The following is a 17,974-nucleotide window of genomic DNA, read 5'->3' on the forward strand; positions in this document are numbered from 1 at the left end:
GTACCCTTCATGTGATTACAGGAATTAGATTTAGAATCAGAATCAGTATCAGGTTTATTATCACCGGCATGTGTCATGAAGTTTGTTAACTTAGCAGCAGCAGTTCGATTCAATGCATAATATAGAAGAAAAATCAATCAATCAATTACAGCATACATCTATTGAATAGATTAAAAATCGTGCAAAAACGGGAATAATATATATTAGAAGAGTGAGGTCGTGTTCACGGGTTCAATGTCCATTTAGGAATCAGATGGCAGAGGGGAAGAAGCTGTTCCTGAATCGCTGAGTGCGTGCCTTCAGGCTTCTGTACCTCCTACCTGATGGTAACAGTGAGAAAAGGACATGCCCTGGGTGCTGAGGGTCCTTAATAATGGACGCTGCCTTTGTGTGACACCGTCCCCTGAAGATGTCCTGGGTACTTTGTAGGCTAGTACCCGAGATAGAGCCAACTACATTTACGATTCTCTGCAGCTTCTTTCAGTCCTGTGCAGTAGCATTCCGCGCCCGCCACCATACCAGACAGTGATACAGCCTGTCAGAGCGCTTTCCATGGTACATCTTTAGAAGATTTTGAGTGCTTTTGCTGACATAATAAATGTTTTCAAAGTCCTAATGAAGTATAGTCACTTTCTTGCCTTCTTTTTTGCTGCTTCAATATGTTGGGACCAGGTTAGATCCTCAGAGATCTTAACACCTAGGAACTTGAAACTGCTCACTCTCTCCACTTCTGATCCCTCTATGAGGATTGGTATGTGTTCCTTTATCTTACCCTTCCTGAAGTCCACAATCGGCTCTTTCGTCTTACTGACGTTGAGTGCCAGGTTGTTGCGCGTCACCACTCTGCTAGTTTGTATATCTTGCTCCTGTACACCCTCTCGTCTCCATCTGAGATTCTACCAACAATGGTTGTACCATCAGCAAATTTATAGATAGTATTTGAGCTATGCCTAGCCTCACAGTCATGGGTATAGAGAGAGTAGAGGAGTGGTCTAAGCACATACCACTAAGGTGCACCAGTGTTGATCGTCAACGAAGAGGATATGTTATCACCAATCCACACAGATTGTGGTCTTCCAGTTAGGAAGTCGAGGATCCAATTGCAGAGGGAGGTGCAGAAACCCAGGTTCTGTAACTTCCCAATCAGGATTGTGGGAATGATGGTGTTAAATGCTGAGCTATAGTCAAAGAACAGCATCCCGACATAGGTGTTGTCCAGGTGGTCTAAGGCTGTGTGAAGAGCCATTGAATCTTAACTTAACTAAAGGGTTAGTAAAGAAACACAAAAAGAAAAGGGCCCATTTTATTTAACCAGTCAACTGTGCACATGTCGGAGCTCAACACTTCACCGGTATTCACCGATCCTTGGTCGATCTCAGCACCTGGCTCCTTCGAATCACAGTCCTGCACTGGGTTGAATCCTACGACCAGTTCTCTCCAGCGTCTTCTTTCTTCATCGCCCACAAAACGAAGACCAGCCCAAGACCAAGCTTAGTGTCCCTCACCAAAAACCTCCCCCGGTTCCACCAGCCTAATTGGATGACACACATTCTTCATCATCCCTTATCTTCAGCAATAATCCAAACAGGCTGAAAGCACAACAGACTGCTCTTACAGAACTACTAAATGAAATACCTACAGCATAACAGTAGAGATGTGAACCAGGGCTTTACGTATGTATTGCAATAGTTACTCTTCAGTCCGTTGGTGCTATGCCTTTATCTATGATGCACATGTAGTGATGCCCCTACCAACCATTAAATAGAGATCCAGTTCATCCAGATCATGAGTTTATTCTCCGCTTGAGTTTGATTCATCAATACAGACCCTTCTTCTATTTTAAGTGCCATCTCTTTAACAATACTTGTATTTTTACTCTGTCTGTCCTTAATGGGATGGAGATATGTCTATACCAAAAGAGCTGTAAGGCACTCCTTCATTCCGCTAGTCTGCAGGTTACCCTTGGGCAAGGTGTAGCCCCTGCTTAGCTCCCACCGATCAGGGTCATGTGAAGCCATGGGAGATGGTCCTTTAAGCAGCTGGTGGATGTCACGTACTGGTTATGCAACCACTGACGCCAGGCAGATAATCTCTGAAGAGTATCGATCATGCCTGGGGCAAACTGTCTTGTAGAGACACTGCCCAGAAGAAGGCAATGGCAAACCACTTCTGTGGAAAAATTTGCCAAGAACGGTCATAGTTATGGGACTGTGATCATCCACATCATACGACATGTTCGTGACACTTCTCACGCTCTTAAACTTTTCGATGATTTTAAGTTCCCTGGCCCCCACCGCTTTATTTTCACCATGGATGTCCAGTCCCTATATACTTCCATCCCCCATCAGGAAGGTCTCAAATCTCTACGCTTCTTTTTGGATTCCAGACCTAATCAGTTCCCCTCTACCACCACTCTGCTCCGTCTAGCAGAATTAGTCCTTACTCTTAATAATTTCTCCTTTTGCTCCTCCCATTTCCTCCAAACTAAAGGTGTAGCTATGGGCACCCGTATGGGTCCTAGCTATGCCTGCCTTTTTGTTGGGTTTGTGGAACAATCTATGTTCCGTGCCTATTCTGGTATCTGTCCCCCACTTTTCCTTCGCTACATCGACGACTGCATTGGCGCTGCTTCCTGCACGCATGCAGAACTCGTTGACTTTATTAACTTTGCCTCCAACTTTCACCCTGCCCTCAAGTTTACCTGGTCCATTTCCGACACCTCCCTCCCCTTTCTAGATCTTTCTGTCTCTGTCTCTGGAGACAGCTTATCCACTGATGTCTACTACAAGCCTACTGACTCTCACAGCTATCTGGACTATTCCTCCTCTCACCCTGTCTCTTGCAAAAACGCCATCCCCTTCTCGCAATTCCTCCGTCTCCGCCACATCTGCTCTCAGGATGAGGCTTTTCATTCTAGGACGAGGGAGATGTCTTCATTTTTTAAAGAAAGGGGCTTCCCTTCCTCCACTATCAACTCTGCTCTTAAACGCATCTCCCCCATTTCACGTACATCTGCTCTCACTCCATCCTCCCACCACCCCACTAGGAATAGGGTTCCCCTGGTCCTCACCTACCACCCCACCAGCCTCCGGGTCCAACATATTATTCTCCGTAACTTCCGCCACCTCCAACGGGATCCCACCACTAAGCACATCTTTCCCTCCCCCCTCTCTCTGCATTCCGCAGGGATCGCTCCCTACACAACTCCCTTGTCCATTCGTGCCCCCCATCCCTCCCCACCGAACTCCCTCCTGGCACTTATCCGTGTAAGCGGAACAAGTGCTACACATGCCCTTACACTTCCTCCCTTACCACCATTCAGGGCCCCAAACAGTCCTTCCAGGTGAGGCATCACTTCACCTGTGAGTCGACTGGGGTGATATACTGCGTCCGGTGCTCCCGATGTGGCCTTTTATATATTGGTGAGACCCGACGCAGACTGGGAGACCGCTTTGCTGAACATCTACGCTCTGTCCGCCAGAGAAAGCAGGATCTCCCAGTGGCCACACATTTTAATTCCACATCCCATTCCCATTCTGACATGTCTATCCACGGCCTCCTCTACTGTAAAGATGAAGCCACACTCAGGTTGGAGGAACAACACCTTATATTCTGTCTGGGTAGCCTCCAACCTGATGGCATGAACATTGACTTCTCTAACTTCCGCTAGTCCCCACCTCCCCCTCGTACCCCATCTGTTACTCTTTTTTATGCACACATTCTTTCGCTCACTCTCCTTTTTCTCCCTCTGTCCCTCTGAATATACCTCTTGCCCATCCTCTGGGTCACCCCCCCCCCCGTCTTTCTTCCCGGACCTCCTGTCCCATGATCCTCTCGTATCCCCTTCTGCCTATCACCTGTCCAGCTCTCGGCCCTATCCCTCCCCCTCCTGTCTTCTCCTATCATTTTGCATCTCCCCCTCCCCCTCCAGCTTTCAAATCCCTTACTCACTCTTCCTTCAGTTAGTCCTGACGAAGGGTCTCGGCCTGAAACGTCGACTGCGCCTCTTCCTATAGATGCTGCCTGGCCTGCTGCGTTCACCAGCAACTTTGATGTGTGTTGCTTGAATTTCCAGCATCTGCAGAATTCCTGTTGTTTACATAATGATAATGATGAGTTTATAATGAATTTATATCTTTGCTCCATACTGAGAGAAATAACAAATTTCATGTCTTATGAGACAGTGATAACAATCCTGATTTTGATTCTGATCCCCTTATCAGTATTTAGAAGTCAGATTTTTGAAACTGATATTGTGAAAAAGAGGAAATCTGAGGTAGTGTTCATGGACCATTCAAGAAGCTGCTCCTAAATCACTGAATGTGTCTCTTCAGGCTCCTGTACCTCCTCCCTGATGGTAATAATGAGAAGAAGTCATGTTATGGATTTCAAAGCTCCTCAATTATAGATACCACTTCTTGATGCACTGCCTATTGAAGGAGTCAGTACTGGAGAATATTGTCACTGCCTACTGGACAAGGCAGGAAACTGGGGCTGAGAGGGAAACGGATCAGCCATGATGAAATGGTGGATCAGACTCAATGGGCCAAATGGCCTACTTCTAATCCTATATATTATGGTTTTATAATCTTAAGTATGACCTCAGTAGGGGGAAGGGTTGACCTCATGGTGGAGCAGGTTGTGTCTGTTGTCTTCTTGCAGTTTTGTGCATTAGAGCTCTTGACACAGCACATAATGATGATGGTGGTGATCTTTAATTCGTTCTGTTGTTATCTTACTCTTTTATTTCATTAATATCTCTGTAAAATACTTGAATTAATGCGCTTTGGTAATTTCACAGTGCCTCTTGTTTGTTTCCTTCTTAACTTCTGTCCTAATCCCTGTGAATTTTCTATTTATCATGTATCCTCTGCTGTCAACATATTTCATGAGCGCCTCTTCTCTTAGTCTCAATTCTCCCTTTATTTATCCATGGAGTCCCACCAACATCCAGTTTGTTATTTTTAGCAGATGATGCTTTTCCTGTATTCTGTTAAACATGCTTTTTAATGTTTCTTACTGCTGCTGTACGTAAGCATTTGACAAATTGTTGAGCATTTTATCTTCCGTAGTTCAAAGTAAGCTCCTCAAATCATATTTTCTTGAATATATTAACCTGGTTTTCATCAAAGTTCAAAGCAAATTTATTATCCAGGTACTTATATGTCATCATATACAACCCTGAGATTTGTTTTCTTGTGGGCATACACAGTAAATACAAGAAACACAATATTATCAATGAAAGTCCGCCCTAATCGGATGGACAACAGCCAGTGTGCAAAAGACAACAAACTGTGCAAATCCAAAATGGAAAAAAATAATAACAATAACTAAACGATATATATCAAGAAAATGCATTGTAGTCTTTGAAGGTGAGCCTGTAGATTGTGGGAACATTTCAGTGATGGGGCAAGTGAAGTTGAGTGAACCTTTGATTCAAGAGCCTGATGGTTGAGGGGTAATAACTGTTCATGATCTAGGTCGAGTGGGTCCTGAGGCTCCTGTACCTTCTTCCTGATGGCAGCAGTGAGAGGAGAGTATGGCCTGAAGTGCCAGGGGTCTTTAATGAATGCTGCTGTTTTCTTGCACCAATGCATTGTGTAGATGTGCTCTATGGTGGGGAGAGCTTTACCCATGAGGAACTGGGCTGCATTAGAACAGAGATGAGGAGGAATTGCTTTAGCCAGTGGCGGGTGTAACTGTGGTATTTGTTGTGGAGGCCAAGATAATATATATATTTAAAGCAGAGGCTGATACATTCTCAATTAGTATTCATGTGAGATCATTTCTTTTTAATGCTTCCGTTTAAGAAATTCATGCTTTTGCAGACTCCTTGCTTCCTCAACACTACCTCCCCATCCATTTATCTTTATATTGTCTGCAAAGCTAAGTACAAGACCACCAATTCTGTCATCTAAATCATTGACACATCACATATAAAGAATCGGTCCCAACACCAACCCCTGAGGAACGCCACCAGTTAACAGCAGCCAACCAGAGAAGGCTACCTTTATTCCGAATCTTTGCTTCCTTCCAGTCAGCCAGTCTTCTATCCTGTGATACCATGGGATCATTGTGGCCAGCTTTGCAGACAGTAGAAAGATAGGTGGATGGGCAGGTAGTGTTGAGGAAGCAGGGAGTCAGCAGAAGCATGCATTTCTTAAAAGGAAACATAAAAAAACAGTGATCTCACTTGAATAGTTCTGCAAATGCAACACTGGACAGATGTTATTCAATGCACAACGTCCATCACTCACAACAATCTTTCTCTTTTCATATCTGGAGAACATGTACTTAAATTGAGAGCAGAAAAGTAGCCAAGTTCTTTTTGTATTTTTTCATTCTCCTTTGGTTGTAAAACCGATTCCAGCTTAACAAACCGCGTTTCTTGCAAATTTAATGCCATTTGTCAGCCTCAGCTCTTGGTCCTGAATCAGAAGGTTGCCTTGAATAACATCTGAAATAGATTTAGAAGATCGTGATTCCTTCATTGTTCCTGGTTAAGGAAGAGATGGAACATTTTCCTTGCTGCTTTGGTGCTTTGACCTGTTAGAGTGGATTTTTTTGGGTAGATGATTTGTTTACACTTAAATGAGTTTGGCCACCAGACTTCTATTTTAACTGTTTGACAAAGGACTGTGGATTGAGTCCACCACAGTGGGCTTCCTAAAAGGTGTAAATACCAGATGCTTCTGGTGCCTGATGCTGTAGTTTTGAAGACAGTATTATCTATACATTATAAATATTAATTGTCTTCTATGTTAGCACGTAAAATGCCAAATAAATGTATTGTGGATTGAACTAAAGGCTGTGGATACCAACACAGACATGTTGGCGTCGGAAGGAAAGGATAGTGTGATATTTTGTATGTAACTTCAAAGGGGAGCATTGTCTATGCATTGTCTGTAACTTTTTAAGTAGTGATTGCCTTTGTGTTTAGCATATAAATATCGAGCCCGCACTTAACTAGCAGACCCTTCTGCAGAAAGCGTCTCCGTCTGTATGATGCCTGCTTGTTGTGTTGAATAAAGAAGCTGATTTGTATCTACCAGTGACTCTGTCTCTCCAGTGATTTCATCTACGTTACAACATGGCCAATATTTGTCCTTCTCAATTTAAAAAAAATGTATCTAATTAATTTTTTCCTCGTTTGTGGAATTTTGCTGTGCACGGATGGCATCTGCATATTTAACACTCAACATGGCAGCATAGCAATTAGCATGATGCTATTATAGCTCGGGGTGTTCTGGAGTTTGGAGTTCAATTCTGGTGCTGTTCTATTAGGAGCCTCTGTACATCCTCCCTGTGGAATGCATGGGTTTTCTCCGGGTGCTCCGGTTTCCTTCCACAGTCAGTAAATTGGTCATTGTAAATTATCCCGTGATTAGATTAGACCATAAGACAAAGGAGCAGAAGCCGGCCATTCGGCCCATCGAGTCTGCTCCGCCATTTTATCATGAGCTGATCCATTCTCCCATTTAGTCCCACTGCCCCGCCTTCTCACCATAACCTCTGATGCCCTGGCTACTCAGATACCTATCAATCTCTGCCTTAAATACACCCAATGATTTGGCCTCCACTGCTGCCCGTGGCAACAAATTCCACAGATTCACCACCCTCTGGCCGAAAAAATTTCTTCGTACCTCTGTTGTGAATGGGTGCCCTTCAACCCTTAAGTCATGCCCTCATCCGATTAGTGTTAATCGGATTTGTTTGAGATTGCCCAGGTGGCATGGCTCAAAGGGATGCAAGGGCCTATTCTGTGCTGTATTGCTAAATCAAATAAAATATTCTATTTGTGACTATAATACAGATGTTCTTCATTAATTTTAAAACACTATAGAATGTTCAGATCATGTTATTTGTTGATGCCATTTAAATCACTTGGCAAAAGTTTGAGATATAATCCTTATTCAAAGACAAGGTAAAGTTATTATCAAAGTTTATGTCACCATATACAACCCTGAGATTTATTTCCTTGCAGCAGTTACAGGGAAATAAAGAAATACTATAGAATTTATGAGAAACTACTCATAAACAAAGACTGACAGATACATAAACAACGACTGATTACAATGTGTGACCATGGAATCTTGCAACTTCAATATCAGTACAGGTTTTGAATAATTTAGGTGTTGTGCAAGTATTTGTTCAGCATCTTAGGTGTATCATTGAAATAAATTATGGGATGAACTTTGAAATTGACCTGTCTAGTGATGACACTGATTTGGGAATAGGGTCTATCTGGGCTTAGCAAACTCTTTACTCTACACCAGGGGTTCCCAGGCTTTTTTATGCCATGCACCAACATCATTAATCAAGCTGTCTGTGGACCCCACGTTCTGCACAAGCAAATTTATCTGGAAAAGAATCTGTTTAAAGATTCTTTAAAAACCTACCCAGAAAAAAAAACTGTTCAGTCAGATGCAGTAGCATCTTCTTCCCTCTGAAGACATTGGATAATAAACTTCAATATTAAAATGTACTTTGAATCTTTAAACATTTGGATAGTGTCTAACAAAATATAACAAATTTAATACAGTATGTACAAATTAAAATCTATCAGTTTCTGTGAACGATGGACAGCTATACTTTATTACTCATTCCCCTTCTGTCAGTCCAGTTGCAGTGTTATCACTATTTATAATTGGACAGCCAGAGACTTTCTCCCAGTGTGGAAATGGCTAATACCAAGGTAAATAATGTTAAGGTGATTTGAGGAAGTATAAGGGGGAAGTCAGAGGGACGTTCTTTACACAGAGAGTGGTGAGTACATAGAACACCCTACCAGGGGTCGTGGTACAAACAAAATGGATGGTAGAAAAATGAATGGGTATGTAAATGGGAAGAGTTAGATTGATCTTAGAGTAAGAGGTCGTAAAACGTTGTAGGCCAAAGGGCCTGTACTCTGCTGTAGTGTTCTATGAAACATTGTACTTTAAAATAAGTCGTTCGTTTGGTATATGCCAGGTCATATGACATAGCCGATCATTGTCATTCCATGACTGTGATTGTTCTTGGCAAATTTTTCTACAGAAGTGGATTACCAGTTCTGAGGAAGGGTCTCGGGTCAAAATGTCGACTGTTTACTCTTTTCTGTAGACGCTGTCCGGTCTTCTGACTTTCTCCAGCGTTTTGTGTGTATTGCCATTGCCGCCTTCTGGGCATTGTCTCTGCAAGACAGGTGACCCCAGCCATTATCAATGGCCTTCAGAAGTTGTCCACTTGGCGTCAGTGGTCACATAACCAGGACATCCAAAAGAATTTCCAGATGTATATTGTATACATTTCTCTGACATTACATCGAACCTATTGAACCTAACTTGTGATATGCACCGGCTGTCCATACAATCATCCACCACTTGCTCCCATGGCTTCTCGTGACCCTGATTAGGGGGCTAAGCAGGTGCTATACCTTGCCCAAAGGTGACCTGTAGGCTAGTGGAGAGAAGGAGTGTCTTACACCTCCTTTGGTAGAGACGTATCTCCACCCTGCCACCTTTAAAATATATCAGTTCATTCATTTTGGGAAAATTATGTTATTTTATTAATAACTTAAGGAAATACACTTTAGATTGCATTATGTTGTATGTGCTGTGATAAACAAATGTTTGTATCACTGAGTATGTGAAAGCAGACTGATATTGCTGCTCAACTTTTCATGTCTTCTGATTGCTTAGGAAGCTTAATGAATCAAACTCCATTCCATAAGCGTTTTAAACTCTAAAGAGATCTTCCTTACGGGAAAGATAAAACGAACACTGTAAGTTAATTTGAACTAATCATGAAATATGCACTCCCCATTGTGTATTTACTCTCTAAAATAAACTGTCTGACAGCTGCAAAAGCTCAAAATGATGAAATCCGTACGTCTTTGACTGCTAGCTAAGCTTTCCAATGGAGATTCAAGTTAATGAATGTATGATACTGAATCATCAAGGGTTTGCGTGCAGATCAATTTAAGTCAATATACTACTCATTTTAGTCATGTGCAAGATTACTTCAACAGCTATTTCATCCCAGTTTTTTACAACATACAATGCAAACTGTAAACTCTCAGATACATTTCTATACAAATAAATAAATACGTTGGCAGATTTTCGTATTGGCACAGCAGATGATTCTTCCATTGTTATGATAAATGATTCCCATACTGAGTAAAGAGCACAGTACGGAATCAGAATCAGAATCAGGTTTACTATCACTGGCAAATGTCCTGAAATTTGTTGTCTTGCAACAGCAGTACAATGTAATGCATAATAATAAAAAAAATCAAACACTACAAGTTACAATTAAAAAATATTAGATTACATTACATTATGAGGACACACAGCCCTCTTTTATTGTCATTTAGTAATGCATGCATTAAGAAATAATACAATGTTTTTCCAGAATGATATCACAGAAACACATGACAAACCAAGACTGAAAAACTGACAAAAACCACATAATTATAACATATAGTTACAACAGTGCAAAGCAATACCATAATTTGATAAGAACAGACCATGGGCACGGTAAAGTCTCAAAGTCTCCTGGATATGATCAAGGCATATTATATTTAATATCGATAAACAAAATAAGCCTGGGAGAAAGCAAAAGGAACATATTTTCCAGCAGGTCATGTATATTCATTGTGGTTGTAGTTACGCATTCCAGTTTTCAGGCAGATCATTTGCAAGATCAGAGGTGAATACTGTTTTATTGGTCTTCACAGGCAGTAGCTTGTAGTGAACAAATTGCTCCAACTAAGGTTTAATGAACTTTTATGTTAAAGCTTGATTGTGAATACATTTTACTCATTTCATTGGAATACTTTAGAGTTCCAATAATTTTCTGTAGAAACCACTTGCTGTGGATTGTGCTGTGCTTCTGGATTGTCTTCCAAGTTTGGCATTTTTTTTCATGAATAAGAGCTGTATTGATATTGGAGAAAGAGACACATTTCTGACACCACCACCAACCCCATCCCCCCAGTATTACAACCTTTCTGGGTAAATTCAAGATCAAGAATTCAAGATTGTTTAATATCATTTCCAGTACACAAGTGTAAAAGAGAATGAAATAATTATCACTGGAGATCCGATGCAGCACAAAAAAGCCCAGAAAGATAAAGAATGCAATAATTGAAAAACACTATAAATATAAATACATGCAGTAAGATAGCTTATACACATAGATTGATTTTATGTCCGTAAAGTGATGCTAGGCACAGGAGTGTCTGTACATAAGGTGACTGGCCGGAAATCATAAAGCAGGAAATGATCAAGATGTTAACAACCATGGTAGAAGGGAATCTTCATTTGAACATAGAACATTACAGCACAATAGAGGCTCTTCAGCCCACAGTGTTGTTCCAACACTTTAGCCTACTCCAAGGTCAACCTAACCCTTCCCTTCCACAAATCCCTCCATTTATCTTGCATTCATGTGCCTATTTAAGAGTCTCTTAAATGTCCCTAATGTATCTGCGTCTGTCACCTCCCATGGCAGCATGTTCCACACATCCACCACTCTCTGAGTAAAATACCTGCTTCTGATATTCTTCCTATGCCTTCGCCCCAACACCTTAAAGTTATGCCTCCTTGTATAAGCCATTTCTGGGCTGGGAAGTTGTACATAACCCTCAGGCTCGGCCAGCACGTATTCACTTAGGGGAAGACAGCCTGCGGCCCCGCCAAACTGAGAAATCTCATTCGTGTGGATGCTGCGTGACATGTTGCCCAGTTACAAATCCACAGCGTGACGTGTTGCCCAGTTACAAATCCGCACCACAAAATATCAGACAGTACACCATATGCAATTAACTGATTGAACTTTATAAATTTAATCTGAATATAGGGTTAATAAAGAAAATAAAAAGAAAAAGGACCCATTTTAAGAGAAAAGTCAAAAGTGCACGTTGGAGCTCACAAAAACGGCCATTCATCAACCATTGACTTCCTCCGAGCATCGCCGACCTTCGGACCCTCATTCCCGGTCCACTCCGTCTGGTGGTCTTCCAGCTCCCTCCACACGCGTCTTCCTTCTTCTGCTCTCGCCGACCAAAGACCGCGAAAATATCTCTTCCAGACTCACAAGAAAGTACAACAGCATTCCAAACCCGGTTATCTCTAGTCATAACCCAAACATTGCTGCCACAGAGAAACCATTACACTATCAGTGAAACCTTACAGCATGTTACATGTAGAAGAAAACAAATTGCCAAAACACTCAGCTGGCTGGAGAGCAGTTTTTGTAGGAAGTGTGACCAATTCATTTACCAGGGTTTTACAGTGTGAAAGGTGACCTAAGCTGGACTGGACTAAAGGATGTACTATGCATCCTGTACAGAGACAGGACCCATGCAAGTTCCATAGCAAAACTTATAGATAGATAGATAGACATACTTTATTGATCCTGAGGGAAATTTAGTTTTCGTTACAGTTGCACCAACTAAGAATAGAGTATAAATATAGCAATATAAAACCATAAATAATTAAATAATAATATGTAAATTATGCCAGATGGAAATAAGTCCAGGACCAGCCTATTGGCTCAGGGTGTCTGACCCTCCAAGGGAGGAGTTGTAAAGGATTCTGCTAACCATTTCATCATCTGCATTTCTTTCCTTAGCATCTTCCTCTACATGGAGACCACTCGCTTTCAGAAAATTAAAAACGCAGATTGATTGATTTTTGTGGTGCATTTGTGTGCACCTTGGGTGTGGGGAAAACCTGCATTAACTGTCTTCTCTACTATCAATGAGAAGGCCAGACCAGAGAAGGTTAGCTAATTTCCTTCCCTTAATGACAGTCCACCAGATGAGTTTTTATACCAATCTGATTGTTCCATGGGTGTCATTATTAATATCAGCATTTCACATTTTTATTAATTTATTTTATTTCGAGATGCAGCACAGTAACCGATCTTTCTGGCCCAAAGAGCCCAGGGCATTCAATTACATCCATGTCACCAATTAATCTATCAACCTGTATGTCTTTAGAATGTGGCAGGGAGCCAGAAGAAATCCACACGGTCACAGGGGGAACGTACAAACTGCTTACAATAGCAATGGAACTGAACCTGGGTCACTGGCTCTTTAATAATTTTACAGTGACCACTGTGATTATGTGCCACACTTACTGGAAGTGATGTATCTCTGTTATATTTTTATTTAATTAACTAAGTTTAAATTCCAGCCCTGCGGTGGAATTCAGTGTTTCAGGTTATTCGTCCTAGCACTGACTGGCTTGTCTGATTTGTATTCGGCTTTGCTGATCATCTTTGTTTGGTCCCTGAGCTAGCAGTAGTTTGTTTTGATATTTCTCTGCGCTACTCTGCTGCACGCTATCCTTTTCCAAAAAAGCTTAATGATAACTAAACAAAACATCACCAAAGCATTTGTCAGAAACCTTAAGTCTTCCAGGTAAGACAGATTTCAGCAACTTCAAATGAATATCACTACTCTAGTCCTCATGATGAGTCTCAACCTGAAACATTAACCATTTATTCTCCTCCAGAGATGCTGCCTGACCTGCTCAGTTCCTCCAGCATTTTGTGTGCGTTACTCAGTTTTAAGAATTCTGACATTTTCCCCATCTTCGGTTTACCTATTGTCTCTTTAACTTTCCACAGATTTTTAAGCTTTCTAACCTTTATTTATTGATGATTGGTTGATTGATTGATTAGTTGAGAGTGCGACACAGCATGCATTCGGCCCTTCTGGCCCTTTGAGCCACGCCACACAACAATCCTCCAGGTTAACCTTAGGCTACTCACACGACAATTTACAATGACCAATTAATCTGCCAACCAGCACGTCTTTGGACTGTGCGAGGAAGACGGAACACCTGGAAGAAACCCACACAGTGACTGGGAGAAGGTACTAATTCGTTACAGGCAGCGGCCGGAATTTAACTCGGGTCAGCTGTACTGTAAAGCATTGTGCTAACCACTATGCTAACGTGCTGCCCTATTACCACCTTAACTTTCCTCAGAGTTTTTAAACTTTTTGTTTATTTTTCTTTTCTTTTATTTATTGAGATACAGCATGAAATAGGCCCTTCTGGCCCTTTGAGCCGCACTGTCCAGCAATCCCCCGATTCAGTCCCAGCCTAATCACAGGATAATTTACAATGACCAATAAACCTACTAACCGTTATGTCTTTGGCCTGTGAGGAGAAACTGGAGCACCCGGAGGAAACTCACATGGTCTCACGGGAAGCACATTCAAACTCCTTACAGTTAGCCTAATTACAGATGGTTTCAATTGGGAATGCCTTTTGGTTTTGCCCCAGGCCTGCATTCCTTTCTTGCCCCAGACCTGCATTCCTTTCTTGCCCTGTGTACATAGTTAAAGCCCATTACCCCTTATTATCTTCCAGTTCGGATGAAGTATTATTCACCTCAAACTTCATTTCAATTTCTCTGTCTCCAGATTCTGCTTGATTGGTTGAGAGCATCAGCAACTTTTGTTTGTTTCCAGTTTTTGCAATATTTTTGGCTTTTATGTTAATATGAAACACGCATAGCCTCAATCTTGCAATTACTGACACGTGTCTGTGCCCAGTGCAAAGAAAGACCTCAGAGAAAGCCACCCAGAGAGGTCCATAAAAGCTCTGTAGCATGGAGTTCTCTTTTTCCAGGCATTCTTTCATTATCTGGAATCCAGCATTAATGATATCGTCAAAGAGCCAATCGGACTGAAGTATTCTCAGAGTCAACCAGACAGATAAAGCCTTAATATTAAGCTCTCACTTAGCAAATGTAAGCATTTCACAGACCACAAGAAAAAACGTCAAATGTACAAGTTATAAACACAAGAGATTCTGAAGATGCTAGAAATCCAGAACAACACACACACACACACACACACACACACACACACACGCTCAACAGGTCAGGCTGCACCAGAATTAGGTCTAACATCCGGCATATATTGTGAAATACATAACAATAGCAAAAAATGGAATTACAGTAAATATACATATATGTATATTTATGGTCTCACAAGACTAACGGATGCCTAAAATTATATATATATAGTTTTTATGTATTAAATAAGTAGAGCAAAAATAGAAACAGCTCTCTGCAGCTTATTTCAATCTTGTGCAGTAGCTCCCCACCCCACTCCAGCGTCCGTACCAGATGGTGATGCATCAGTTAGAATGCTCTCCATGGTACATCAGTTGAAACTTGCAAATGTTTTAGGTGACATACTAAATCTCCTCAAACTCCCACTGAAATATAGCTGCTGTCGTGTCTTCTTTATAGCTGCATCGATAGATTGACACCCAGAAACTTGAAATTTCACTTGAAACTTGAACTTTTGATCTCTCTGTGAGAACTGGTGTGTGCTCCCTCATCTTCTCCTTCCTAAATTCCACAGTCAGTTCTTTGGTCTTACTGACATTGAGTGTAAGCTTGTTGCTGCACCACTATTCAGCTGGCTGATCTAGCTCACTCCTGTATGCCCTCTCACCACCATCTGAAATTCTGCCAGCAATAGTTGTATCATTAGCAAATTTATAGACGTCAATGAGCAGAATAAACAGTTGACGTTTCAGGCCAAGTCCCTCCATCAGGACTCTATTACAAGTCAGTTAACTTGTAAATTAACAAGTTAATAAAATATACAAGTTAATTTAAAATAGAAGTTGAGATCTAAGCATGTATTTAAAATAACACACATATTCCCAATACAGAATCTATTACAGTATAGTTTATAATAATTATTTGATGAAATTAGAATGAGGTTTACTATCACTGACATATGTCAGGAAAGTTGTTCTGAGGAGACAGTACTGTGCAATACATAAAAATTACTGTAAGTTAAAGGAAGAAATATAAAAAATAACTAGTGCAAAAAGAGAGTAGAATAGTGAGGTTGCGATCGTGGGTCATTGAGAAATCTGATAGTGGAGGGGAAGAAGCTGTTCCTAAAAGGCTGCGTGTATGTCTTCAGGCTCTTGCACCTCCTCCCTGATGGTAGAAGTGAGAAGAGGACATGTCCTGGATGGTGAGGTTCCATAGCAATGAATGCCACCTTTTTGAGGCTCCTTAGCGATGGACACCATCTTTTTGAGGCTCCTTAGCGATGGACGCCACCTTTTTGAGGCTCCTTAGCGATGGACGCCACCTTTTTGAGGCTCCTTAGCGATGGATGCCATCTTTTTTGAGGAATCACCTTTTGAAGATGTAGGGAGACTAGTGCCCATGATGGAGCTGGGTGAATTTAAAAACCTCTGCGGCTTTTTCCAATCCTGTGCATTGGTGCCTCCAGACGGTGATGCAACTAGTCAGAATGATCTCTACGGTACATCGGTAGAAATTTGCTGGAGTCTTTGGTGACATGCCAAATCTCCTCAAACTCATAATGAAATATAACCACTGTCATGCTTTCTTTGTAATTGCAACGATACGTTGGGCCTAGGATAGATCTTGAAGCTGATCATTCTTTCCACTAATGACCCCTTTATGAGGACTGGTATGTGTTCTCCCAATATGCAGTACATGTTCGTTTGATTGAGAACCCAAACTGTTCAGGGCTGTAGAAATTTGTTAGAGTCTTTGCTAACATATCTATTACAAACAACATACATAAAGTTAAGTGTGGTGGGGGTAGAAATGGTGTGGCAGGAAGCTGCTTTTTTTTGTTAAGGTCACTGATTACCTCTAATTACAATGGAGCAGACTGGAAGATGGTGCAGTCAGCCCAGTCATTGACAGCAATGTTGGGATTTCCTTGCACGCGTGGTTTAATATAGTAATCCTGCAACAATCTTGGGATTAGTGTGTTCCTGGTGCTTCAACTCTGAAATCCAGCAGCAATTTTGAGAGTTCCACCTGAACAATGTAAGCACAGGAATCCCAGAACTGCTGGGATTTTAACCTCAAAATCTGAATATATCAGTTTGGGGAAAAACAGACAGACCAAAGTGAGTTTACTGCCTGTCCAGATAAATCATTTGCAATGCTTGGATGAAGTCTTACAGCTTTGTGCATTGAAGCTCAGCAGCTTAAGGGAGAATTCAGTACAAGTGTACAAGTAATATAAAAGGTAGTTTGTCACACTTTCAAGGCAACCTCAAGGCAATTTTACCTCATTGTAAATTTGATTTACTTAAGTGTACAAATCAAAAGCAATGCAGTATTGTCAGGAAGTTGAGTCATTGTAAATGTGGGAAAATTATGTATTCCTTGACCACGTTCTAGGTTCTATTGTGCCTTTACTGAATTGAATTTCATTTAATTACAGAGAGTATCAACCACCAAGACTGCCGGCACTCCATCTTACAGCAGATGGTCTAACACTCAGCCACACCAGGTATAGTCCAAGAATATACTCAGAAATCATAGGAATAAAACTTCAATTAAATGCATGCTTTCTCAAAAATAGCATTGTTATATTGGTCCCAATGTAAACTGTGATCACTTAGAAGTTATATCCATAATGTCTATTTTTCTTGGTGGATCTTCCTGTGAATTTGGATAAGACAATTATCAGATGCGGTGTCTGTAAACTAGTGCTGAGAGACTTGTCAATCGTGTGTGATAGTGCCAGCGTCCGAGTGGTGCCTACAGCTGAGGTTGTGAACTTCCTGTTAGATTGTTGTCATACCTCTGCAGTCTCCAATCTTGAAAAATGTACTTGAATCGTGAATCCAACACTGTATGTCACTTATTGGATCATTAGAATATCAGGTAGTCCACTTTGTATTCAAACAGTGGTTAACCCAACTGCTGTTTAAAAAAGCGCACATTACTTTATGAAGGTTAATATTGGTTAACAATCTCAAAATATATGTATGGATCTTTAGTTGCCTGTAGTTTAATCGTATGAAACTTACTTAGAATCAGAATCAGGTTTAATATATGTTGTGAAATTCTTTGCTCATGAGCAGGACAGAAAGTTCAAAGTAAAATTATTATCAAAGTACATATACACCATAAACAACCCTGAGATTCATTTTCTTGTGGGAATACTCAGTAA

At 41.1% G+C, this 17,974-nt stretch overlaps 1 protein-coding gene across 8 annotated transcripts in view; it reads left to right on the forward strand.

The window, feature by feature from the left end:
• The window catches only part of LOC134357816 (RNA-binding motif, single-stranded-interacting protein 3), a 1,318,209-nt gene that overhangs the window by 254,582 nt on the left and 1,045,653 nt on the right, over positions 1 to 17,974 (forward strand). For all 8 annotated transcript variants that reach the window (XM_063069497.1, XM_063069500.1, XM_063069498.1 and 5 more), the window contains one exon: positions 17,240 to 17,308. In XM_063069497.1, coding sequence (XP_062925567.1) covers positions 17,240 to 17,308 — 69 coding nt within the window. The remainder of the gene's footprint in view (positions 1 to 17,239; positions 17,309 to 17,974) is intronic.

The sequence above is a fragment of the Mobula hypostoma genome, chromosome 17 (genome assembly GCF_963921235.1).
Source record: "Mobula hypostoma chromosome 17, sMobHyp1.1, whole genome shotgun sequence".
NCBI lineage: Eukaryota > Metazoa > Chordata > Chondrichthyes > Myliobatiformes > Myliobatidae > Mobula > Mobula hypostoma.